We start from the raw sequence: 12,377 nt of genomic DNA on the forward strand, positions 1-12,377 counted from the left end.
GCGTTATATTACGCAAAATGCAGCCTTTTTAAACTATATTAGTAGCAATTAGAGCAGATTGCTTACTAGGTATTTTCAATGTAAATTAGGTTGGGGACCACCGCAGTTCTAACCGCGCTGGGGTTGATACGCCCGTGCGCGCATAAATTAACAGACGTAAGGGGACATTTTTATTACCGGATTAACATTCCATTTTTGAAAACAGAAGTGACAAATGACATGTGTTTATTCAAGCCAGACTCTTGTTTACTACATCGTAAATCAGCCATTTTAACACATTTCTAAACCATGACAGGTGACGTCATTAGCGCGTGATCAATAGGATATATGTATATGATATTAATTATTGGTAGTTTTAAATAGCTAGTGACGTGTATGGGGATTTTCCATTAAACAAACGAGACGAGCACGCGTCAAGCATGGGCTGTGAACTTTTAAGGCATGTTTGACCTCTGTCTCTTTTAGTCGCGATTTTCCAAAAATCTTGAATAGTAACATCAACCTTTTTCATTATTTATATAATTATCGATGTTTATATTACACAAAAATGCATTTATTGAGAAAAAATAACCAAGAGATATGTTAATAAATGACTGTAAATAAGCATGGCACATTTTGGAACAATCATGCGGGAATCGATAGAGGGACATTTTGGAACAATCATGCGGTACTCGATAAAGGGACTATTTGGAACAATCATGCGGGAATAGATAAAGGGGCAATTTGGCACAATCATGCGGGAAAGGATTAAAAAATGTAATGTCGATCTGCCGATGCGATTTCCGAGATACGGTTATAAAAGTCTATAAAAGTCTGCAGGCTTAGTGGCCTACAGCCTAAAAACCAATGTAATTTTGAGGTCAATGAGTCATGCTTAAAGCTCGTGGTGACTTTGAGCTTAAAATCTGTTTCCTGTCAATAACTGAAGAACTCTTGGGCACAGGGACCTCAAACTTCAGGTAGGCAGTTGAACACTTTCAGTGGGTGACTCTTATTGACAATTAATACAACAATTTCAATCTGGTGAACATGATAAAAATACATCATTTACAGTATTATACTGTGTATGTATGCTTTTATACTGTGTATGGATGCTAGCATAGATAGGACGCTGGCAAAAGCATAGGTGAAAAATCTGGTAAAAATAAACCTTAATTCAATAGATATGACGCAATGAAAAAATGTCAAAATCAGCAGCAACCATATTTTATTTGTAAGGTTTTATTGAATCATGAAATTGCAAAGGCTATTAGATAATATATCACATGAACATAAGTTATAAGATAACAAAAATAACAATCCCAATGTCGCTCTTATAATGTTATTGTGAATTGTAAAAGCAACAGCCATATATTGTATGTAAATGTTATCACCATGTCAACACCTTCAATTAAGTATACCAACAAAATTGCAACAGTTTGAATTTTGTATGTTACTATTACAATACTGAGGGAGTTTTTCACACCTTCACACATTGACAATGCACAATGATTCCACTTTACAGTATGCAAGTTTATTATTATTTTAATACAGAAACATACTACCTTAAATCCATCTAGAATATCGAAACTTTAAAAAAAAAAATTGTTTACTTGTTCTCGTCTGGTAATGCTAACTAACCGTACTGGATTTTCAACTGCCATTATAACTAAATCCATCAATCGATGTCAGTAACATGCCTTTAAAGTTAAAAATGTAGACAAACATTTTTTTCCATTTATTTCTCTATTAAACAAAATTCAGTCAGCAAATAATTAAGTCAGATCGTTATACCATAGAAAAGATGCAGGCATTTTTTAAATTAAAAAAGGTACATCCTATACACAGTTTATTACGGTATGATTTACCTACATCATTCCCTTAAAAGTTATCAGTGTTACTTATTTTGCTTTCTTCATTCTCTTTAACATTAAAGTGTTTTATTTGTACTTTCTTTTCCAGGTTTTCAGTAAAAAATTTAACCTAGCCAAACATAATTCTGAAAGATAATGTAGAGCGTTTACATAACATGTTCAATAATCAAAAATCTCATTTTAAAGCGCAAACAGACACGAGTTGAAACCCACTTCATCGTGCAATGACTTTCAATTTCAAAACTGCATGGAAATATGTTAAGTTAATAATTATGTTACTAAATGTTTTCTGTTCATAGAGGCCAGAATACTAGTAGTTATCTCTCCAATGAGGCCTTTGATTCATTTTGATTACATTCCTCAAACAGTTCTTTTATGTATGAATAACTGTATTTAGCATAGCTCTGAAAAATTGCTCTTAATCCTGTATCTTGAATGTTGGAGTGGCTGATTGAAAACCATAATAAAAAATGGGAATTTGTGTTTTTATTGTTTTAGGCCACCAGTTTCTACACTGGTTAAGGGTAATGGGAGTTTTTCTGGCAGCATGGAAAACATCCTAGATGGGTTGGACCCTGTACAAGAGGAACGGTAGGTGGCTTACAGACAAACAGTTGGCTTAGCAATCTTTTGGTGAAATTGCTATTTAAATTTATTTTTAGCTCACCTATATTTAGCTCAGTATAAGCTATTGTGATAGGGTGATAGTCCGTCATATATCCCTCCTCCGTCCCTCGTCAACAAAGTTCTTCAAACCGCTTATCTCCTAAATCACTGGGTCAATTTCAGCCAAAATTACGGGATTGTTTCTTGGGTGGTCCTCTTCCTTCAATAAAAATTGCAGAACTCTGGTTGCTATGGCAACCAAAGAAGAAAAAACTTAGAAAATCTTCCTCTTAGAATCCTTAGGTGACCCTGTATCAAATTCCTTCACCCCATGTCCGTTCATAAAAAAACCATGGCCACCACTTGGCCTATGGAAAACTTTCAAAATCTTTTCTTCAGAAGCTATTGGCCCTATTTCAAAATATTATCTCAGAAATGTTCCCTAAGGTGACTCTTTTATATATTTATTTATGTTTTTCCTTTTTTTCTTATTTACTTTTTGAAATTATTTTTTTGAAGATATCAACTTTAAACTTTTTCACAGTAAGGCCAGAGTTTTTTATTTTTCGTTTTACGGGAAATTTTACAAAAATAAGCACCAGGAGGAGGGAATGAAAATAAGAAAAAGATGTTGAAAAATGAGCATCGAGAAAAAAGAATAAAAATACGATGGATTTTCCATATTTTTAAAAAAAAAAAAAATTTTTTTATACAATGCATGTTTTGAAGTTGTGCACACTTGTTTTGTACTCCACACAGCCTGTTGTATAATAGTGTTGCGCCACAGCTGTAAGAGGGCATCATTTTAAAAAATACAACTTCTTCAAATATATTTGTAGTGTCCATACTTTCAGAAAGTCCAAAATTTCTCAAGTTAAATACTATGTATTTCTTAACAAGAATAAATGCCGAAATGTTCCAAGTTTGTAGAAAATAAAATGACAGCCGCAGCATAAATGTTATTCATTTTAAATCTTTGTAAAATTATCAAACATTTCGCAAAAAATCCAAAGTTATTAAAATAATTATAGAAAACTAAATATGCGGCTTGTGTCAATGAAAACCTAAACAAGAATGCCATTTCCCAGCAATTTCCATGGATTTGGCCATAAACTGGCTGAAAATTGGCCGGGTCGTTTTCTGGCCGGTGTCTAAACAGAGTGGCCCATATTTGGCCAAGAAACGGCCAGAAAACGGCCAACTTTCGACCGGACATTTGGCCGGTGGCCGAGAAATAGCCACGCCCACTGTAGCAGAAACAGCGGCAGCCATATTGGATATATATGACAAAAAACGTTTAGTGAAAAAAATCCAGACATCCTAACGCAGATTTAACATATAAATATAAAATATAAACAATTCTCACTCAGGACCTAAATATTTGCAAATAACTGGTAATCGATTAAATGATGCAACAATAGTCTGTATTATAAAGGCAAAACAAGCTGTCATTTTCACATGATGATAATTAAATCAATTCTGTATATATATGTGCATGATTTTAATATGTGCTTCTACACTTTTGAAGTGTTTTTAATAGTCACTGAAACTTGCACTGGCAAAACCAAAGACATCTGGCTCATTGTTTGTGTCTAAAATGTTGATTAATATCATTTTGGGTATATGTAATGAGATAAACAACACATCTGAGGAAATTTATTGTCTGATATACAAGAAAGAAACAAGGTATGTAACTCAAACTTACCAGATTTCATGGTCGAGTCCAGTTTTTTAAAGTTTCTTAATCAACATACAAAAAATCCATTTTAAAATAGGTGACATGAAAAGAGGAGTCAATGCCCTTTAAAATGGTATGCAATATGTTGGTATAACTTTATTGTCTTTTAGACAAACAAGCCAAATCCAATGTCACATTCTCGTCTTTTTCTATAGTCAGAAACTGTACAGCAAATTCCAATTTTCAGTGTGTCCCCGTGTAAACAGGTCTACACACAGAAGTATTTCGGTTATTTTATGCTTCGATATAAAGAAAATACAATTCCGTTCCAATATTACAAAAAATCGCCACGATTTTATGAACAACATTATCAAGTCTTCCAACTTAATCCACTTTAAAATTTCGTAAAAGGCAGCCATATTCCTTATAAGTGCTTAGATGATGATATTAAGCAAGTTTATTTTCATCATGGCATATAATATGCATGTGATATCACAAAACAATGAAACATATTTCAGTTAACTTTATAAGCAATAATCGCTGGCTTCCGCCATCTTGGAAACTGTGCGCGATAATTTTTTGTTGTTGTGAAATAAGGTTAAATAATACTAAATTTTATTTTCTATCGGAGATCGAACAGACAGGCGGCGGAAAAAATAAAAATAAAGTTAGGAATTTGAATCTTTTTCTTTTTTGGGTTTTGCAATATTTAGGTACAGCGCTCCCGTAAAACGAAAAATAAAAAAACTCTGGCCTAACTTCCCTGCGAAACCCTTAAAATTCATGAACAGTTCTTGTTATATTCATACATAGTTCAAACACATTTTTTTTAACTATTCATGAATAGTCCATGAAGATATTTATTTCATGAACTTGCAGGGTTCATAAAAAGTTCATGAACTATAGAATCATGATAAATTCATGAAAAAAAAACATATAAAAACTGGCATTAAAATGTTAATGAATTGTTCAATTATTGAAAGTTCATGAAAGGTTCCTGATTTTTTATAGTTCATGAACTATTCATGAATAATTTGGAGTGCAAACCCTTTCTGCCATTTTATCTTCATGGACTATTCATGAACAATTCTTGAACTTTTGTTCATGAACAGTTTGAAAGCTGAAAGACTGGCATTTAAAAGTTCAAGAACTAATCCTGTGCCATTTCAACCCTATAGCGATTTACTGGGTAGCATCAGCAGTTTTTTCAAACATGATTTTTGCTCTACCTTCTGCAAACTTATTTAGAGCTTGTCTTAAGGTATATAATATTAACACATGCAAAATTAGGTGTCCACGCACTAGCGATTTACTTGGCTGTGTATCTGGAGTCCTATACTTCTTGTTTTTCCTGAGGACACGATGCATAGCTTTAGTTCTTCCAACTCTCAGGACACATCATCAGGTGAGACGGGTTTTTTGCATCTAGAGGTGGTTAACCTTCCCTACACAGAAACAGTTTTTTCACTTCTTCTGTAGTTTAGATGGTGAATGTCGGTACAACCAGGTTGATTCTAAACTCCAGTGCTATTATGGTCCTCCCATTTCCTCACTTTCATTCTCAAATGGCTGAAACGACTTTCCCCATTGCTTTTAGTCTGTTTCCCTGAAAAACATATTGTATTAAATTAAAATGTTGATGATAAATCATAAGTTCTAAATATATTCTTCTAGTTATTCTTATTAGTCTTGCCAATTTACAATTATTTGAACTTGAAGCGTTGTGAGTACAGGGCGATTAGCCTAAGCCTATAAATAAAAAGAAATTAAGTTAAACCAAATGTCAACTTCTGAGTAGAAAATTAAATAAATACCTGAAATCTCACAGAAATTGTATAGCACGTTCATGGGTGGGGCTTTTTAAGATGGCAGGGGTCTGGCATACTGGTAGTGGAGCAATAAGTTGTTTATAACTGCCTCCATTTAGTCTGAAATGCCATTTTTTTTATTAAATAAAACTTTTACGAGTTAAACTTCTTTTTTTGCTCAATCACCAAAGAAAATTCATTGAAGGCAGTCGTATGTTTTCGCGACTTTTATAAGTTGTCTTTTTCTGACGAAATATAAGTCTAAAGCACGAAACACAATTTTAAGATGATGTAGCAATATGATAATCAGCTGTATTGAATCTTTTGTAAGAAAATTATATATAGAAAAAAAAATAGACACAAGCTTCAAACAGACGACTGATTATGCACTTGTCACCTTAGAGTTACACATGATCAGTTCATCGTACAAAAATATTGCCTATGTACCAGTACAGTAACTAAATCTAAGGATTCAATATCAATTTAGTTAAACAATTTATATTCAAGTGCATGGTAAAAACTCACCAGGTTTAATGTTCAAAACAAAGTTCAAGTTGAACGGTGCCTGTTTATAACCGCCTACATCATCGTTTGTGCAAAGCTGTGCATCCTTGACTTTGATTGGTTAAAAATAAAAATGGCTGGAAAAGACATGTGGTTCCTTTTTTCAATTTAGGTGATTAAATCAAATTATTATAAACTATAATTTTAAATAAGAATGAGTTTACACTCAAATTATAGCGATTATTTGACGAACACAATGTTTAATTCTCGAAAAGTTATTTTTCTTTGATGTAAGCGACCAGTGTTACAGTGACATCGCGATTTTGACAGTTGGCAGTGATTTAGGCAATTAATGAATTTCTATAATGATCATACCAGCTATCAGTCAATGTTTTACATGTACACTGTCTAATAGCGGAGATCAATAAACTACTGTTTTGACACAATGACGTAATCACAAAACAAAGTAAGAGAATTTAATTTCATTGATTTTGTCAAGTTCTACAGTTTGAATAAATACATTATGCAACAAAGTGTTGATGTGTCTGTCGAGCGTAATGCACAAAACAAAAATAATGTCACTCACTGAATGTTAAATTATTTTAATATAATTTCTATGCTAGAAATGTTCTTATTTTTTCAGAATTCTCATGTGGAATAATATTTATAATATGATGTTTTGTCAAATTCTATAAATCTATAGTTTTAAACAACCAGAAACTTGAGTTAAAATATTGTAAATATCTGAATAAGTCCATTTCATAATTCTGTCTATATTAAGTCTATATTTTATGCCTCTTTCGTTTTTATGCCCCGAAAGGTGGGCATATTAAAATCGCACCGTCCGTCCGTCCGGCTTGATAACTTGTGTCCGTGCTGTAACTTCTCTTGTATGGACAGATTTTAAAATAACTTGCCACATGTGTTTGACATACCAAGACAACGTGTCCCGTGCATGACCCATGTCCCTACCTCTAAGGTCAAGGTCACACTTGGGTGTTTATTCACAATGGAATGCTGCATATAAGTACATAGAGTATAGGTTGTCGTGTCCGGGCTGTAACTTTCCCTTGTATAGATAGATTTTAAAATGACTTGACACATGTGTTAGACATACCAAGATGACGTGTCGTGTGTTAGAACCTTGTCCCTTCTTCTAAGGTCAAGGTCACACTTAGTGTTTATTCACAATGGATGCTGCATATATAAGGACACAGAGTATAGGTTGTTGTGTCCGGGCTGTAACTTTCTCTTGTATGGACAGGTTTCAAAATGACTTGCCACATTTGTTTGACATACCAAGACGACATGTCATGAGCATGACCCGTGTCCCTACCTCTAAGGTCAAGGTCACACTTAGGTGTCTATTCACAATGGAATGCTGCATATAAGGACATAGAGTATAGGTTGTTGTGTCCGGGCTGTAACTTTCTCTTGTATGGACAGATTTTAAAATAACTTGCCACATGTTTTCGACATACCAAGATGACGTGTCGCGTGCATGACCCGTGTCCCTACCTCTAAGGTCAAGGTCACACTTAATGTTTATTCACAATGTAATGCTGCATATAAGGACACAGAGTATATGTTGTCGTGTCTGGGCTGTTACTTCTCTTGTATGGACAGATTTTAAAATAACTTTCCACATGTGTTTGACATACCATGACGACGTGTCGCGTGCAAGACCCTTGTCCCTACCTCTAAGGTCAAGGTCACATTTAGGTGTTTATTCACAATGGAATGCTGCATATAAGGACATAGAGTATAGGTTGTTGTGTCCGGGCTGTAACTTTTTATTGTATGGACTGATTTTAAAATAACTTGCCACAATTGTGTTCGACATACCAAGATGACGTGTCGCATGCAAGACCCATGTCCCTACCTCTAAGGTGAAAGATATACTTAAGTGTTTATTCACAATGGAATGCTGGATATAAGGTCATAAGAGTGTAGGTTGTCAAGTGTGGGTGGTATTTTTTTATGTTCAGTGGCAATTTAAAATAACTTACCATATGTATTTGAAACGTAAAGGCAAGATCAACTTTTTCATATACTGACCTTGTTCATAGGGCAACTGTAACATTTTTTTTACCCGACCATATTACCACTGCCTTTATCTAAATTGAGGAAGTGTGAGTTATATCCCTTTGAAATTAAGAAAGCAAACTTCTCCCATTTATTTATCTGAAATTAGCCAAATTTGGTCTGAAATTTACTGGATTTTTTTTTGTCAATTTATCATTACCGTAAATGACTGGGTATAAGACGATAGGGGGTATTAGACGCAGGGAAAAAAATCGGTGAAAAGTCCAAGGAAAAAACATTTAATCTATGTTTTTGGTTAAAAGACGCATAGAAAAGATGTCAAATCGTCTGGCATTTTCGGCCACCATGTTTGTTGACAGTGACAAAAAAATTTTTTTCGTGAAAATGGCGACGGTTATCTTTAAAACCATACAATGATATACTGTTGAGAATGAAAAGTTAAGTTATGCAAAAACCTTATATTGTACGGGTTTGTTCTCAAAATGTCAACACCTACAAAAATTATTGATTTTTATCTTTACAATGCCTGGCTAGATTACCTAACCGTTGACACCACTATGACAATTTAATTAGTTACTACCCATCCTAAACGATTTATTGCCTGTTGAAAAGGAAGTGTGATATATTTATTGGAGGATTAAAGAAACAACAAGGGCAATCAAGGGATTAAGGTAACATAAACATGACATGTTTGTAAAACGATCTGCCAATAAACTTTCAAACTTGTACCACACTTATAGACTGTAAGAAGCAATGATTGTACAGTTATACATTAATCCTGCATAGCAATGTCCATGCTCTCCACGAGATCCTCGTGGGTATAACTGTAAGTTATGTGACGTCACACAGTGTGACTCTTTGATCTAAAGCCGATAGAATGTGTTTATTCAATTTAATGCTCTTTTGCATAAAAAGCTTCGTCTTTTTGAAATTTAAATTGGCCAATATTTATTGGAAAAAACGAAGCTTTTCAACCAAAGATGACGAAGCTTATTTTTTTATATTTATTGCTTTGTAGGTGCACTTTTTTGGCGTAATAATTTTCTTAGCTGAAGAATTTTTTCTATTACAAATTCTGCATTTGATCTCAATTATTCATGTTCAAATTAAGGATTTCTTTTATCAGCAGTAATTTAATTGTTTCAGTTTATCCATGTGTAAATCTAAAATTACATAAACAAAATATTCAGTCATTCATCAAATTCATACATTCTATTCCTGAATGAATGATGTATTCAATCTCTTGATGAATGGATGAAATATGGAAAAAAGGGGTGAAACCAAAAATAAATTAATACATGGATGAATGAATGATTGATTGATTGATTGATTTATTGATCGCATAAATGAACAAATGAATGAATGAATGAATGAATGAATGTGAATGTTGGATTGATTTACTGATTAATTGACTGGTGATTGATTGATTGGTTGATTGATTAGTGATTGAATTAAAGAATGAATGACTGAACAAACGACTGAATGAATGAATGAATGAATGAATGATGAATGAATGAATGAATGAATGAATGAATGAATGAATGAATGAATGAATGAATGAATGAATGAATGAATGAATGAACATTTGAATAAATAATTGAATGAAGGAATTGATTAATTAATTTACTTAATTAATTAATTTTAAATGAATGGATGAATAAATGAATTATCAGTTAAATGATTAAAAATAAAATTTAAAAAAGGATTTTTTTTAATTAATCAATGCAATAAATCATTATTTTATAATATTATGCAAAATAATACACTTACCAAATAAACAGTTATTATTTTACGACATGAGAAATAACACAAATTAACTAGACATATATTTATTCACATTTTCCATAAAAACAATTAATTGACTAGACATATATATATTTTATAGACATTATACAAAAATACTGCAATGTTTATAATACTGGCATGGCACATTCTATTACAAACATATTATGTTTTGCATGGCACATAACAATAGTAAATCAATACAAAGGAAAAAAATCATAGAAATTATGTGTAGATATTTTATCCCAATGTTACTCTGCTAGGTTATGCCGTAGTCAGAGAATAGGAGGAAAGACCCCAAGCGGCACGCCAACGACATGTGTTAACCAAATAAAAACTAATGCCTAATGCTGTGGTTATATCCTTTATCCATATCTTTCACAATTTCCGCAAGCTTCAAATTCTGCTAATTCCTAATAGCCAAAAATTAGGGGATACACGGGAGAAACCTAGTGTTAAACTATTTGGGCTTAACCCTGGCCCCTAATTACATTCCAATTTTTGCAATTGTATTCAACTGCATGTAATGGATATATTCGGCCAATAACCTGCATGATCCATCCTCCCAACCCAGGTTCAACTCCATGGTCAAGGGAGATTAATCCTTAGATAAATTACTAGAATGATTGATCTTGCTAGGTTTATCCATAGTTAAGACCATCATATGAATGGCAACACAAGTCAGAAGCATGCCGCCTAGAATTTTCAGCCACAGCAAATTTGTGGGAGCACTTCTAAACAAATTTGTCCTCCAAAATTCTTATCTAAATTTCAACATATTTGACTGCAGAAGAATCATTGAAGAACTTGATTAAAGCTGCGTGCAACGTGACAAGATACATCCGACAACCAACTTGGGACAGGTGGACACCGTCAGAAGAGTAGAAACCAGGCGTTCTGCGATTAATATTAGAGACAACTAGTCGACCACTATGTCTGCTACAAACAGCCTGTCGACCCAAACGATTTGCACGTTTGCTCTTTAAATCCATTGGCTTCGCAGAGGCATCATCCATCCCCCTCCAATGCAACCTTGGGAGGATATCAAACCAAGCTAATAATGCAGTAGGGAAAACGCTACGCATATATTTTAAATCTGAAAAGACATGCGCTTTGAATTCACCTAGCTCCATAGATGACAGATCATTGCCGCCCAAATTGATCACAATAATGCGCGGTGCCTTGCTTGACATGGTCTGAAGTTGAAATTTTGGCTACAAACCTTTCCACTGCATCCCCGGGGACCCCAGCCACTGTACATTAAAGCCATCGATCTTCAGACAGCGTCCACCTGACCCACTATGGGCCTGACCCGCGCGAGCCACCAGTGAGTCGCCAATTATCCAAATATATGTAAGAACATCATTTAATTAGGTAAGTTCGCTGTACGGATATATGTTTTATAAGAGTTGGAAGTCCACCTCCCCATTCCTTGTATCTCACTATTGGGAACACCATCCAACGCTAACTGTGTGGCTTGACCAATGCAGAAACTATGCGATTTGAAATTAGCATACGATAAATGCACTTTCGTGATGGTTTTGGTGAGGACCCCTGAGAATTGAGCCCTAGTTAGTGGCCGCCCATAAAAAAATAAAAAATATAAACCAAAATAAGCCAAGACATGCGCTGCCCTAAATAAGGTTGTCTCAAAATGCGAATAACAAACACTGCCCAAAGCGGTGTGTATCTTCGACAATATGGACTGCGTGATTGGGACCCTGGTGTCAGGCCTTTTACATGACAGATGACAACCCTCTAACGTCTTCCTAACTACAAATGCACTACATGGGTCTGCCCAACCATGTAATTTATGATAAAAACTAAGACCTGCAAGATATACAGAAATTGTCGAAGAGGCATAGTGTTGCTCTAAACATCTGGCTATGAAAAGAACTATGTGATTATTAGGTGTTGGCCAGAGAGAAGGCAATTCACATTCCAGCTGAAACTTTGTCAAGGCAGCAACTGATCGTTTGTGGTGAATATGCTCCATATTTGAGCTGGGACCGGCGCTGGTTCTAGATTGGTCCTTGGAGCCAACTCTTTAAACCGCCTGATCTGTAAACGAGATAAAGAGTCACATAATAAGTTTTTTTG

At 34.3% G+C, this 12,377-nt stretch overlaps 1 protein-coding gene across 10 annotated transcripts in view; it reads left to right on the forward strand.

The window, feature by feature from the left end:
• Positions 1-12,377, forward strand: part of LOC128238309 (mitogen-activated protein kinase kinase kinase 15-like) — a 280,117-nt gene that overhangs the window by 154,863 nt on the left and 112,877 nt on the right. For 7 of the 10 annotated variants that reach the window (XM_052954094.1, XM_052954098.1, XM_052954095.1 and 4 more), the window contains one exon: positions 2,352-2,444. The exons of the other annotated variants lie outside the window; for them this stretch is intronic. In XM_052954094.1, the coding sequence (XP_052810054.1) occupies positions 2,352-2,444 (93 nt within the window). The remainder of the gene's footprint in view (positions 1-2,351; positions 2,445-12,377) is intronic. 10 annotated transcript variants of the gene reach the window in all.

The sequence above is a fragment of the Mya arenaria genome, chromosome 6 (genome assembly GCF_026914265.1).
Source record: "Mya arenaria isolate MELC-2E11 chromosome 6, ASM2691426v1".
Taxonomy (NCBI): domain Eukaryota; kingdom Metazoa; phylum Mollusca; class Bivalvia; order Myida; family Myidae; genus Mya; species Mya arenaria.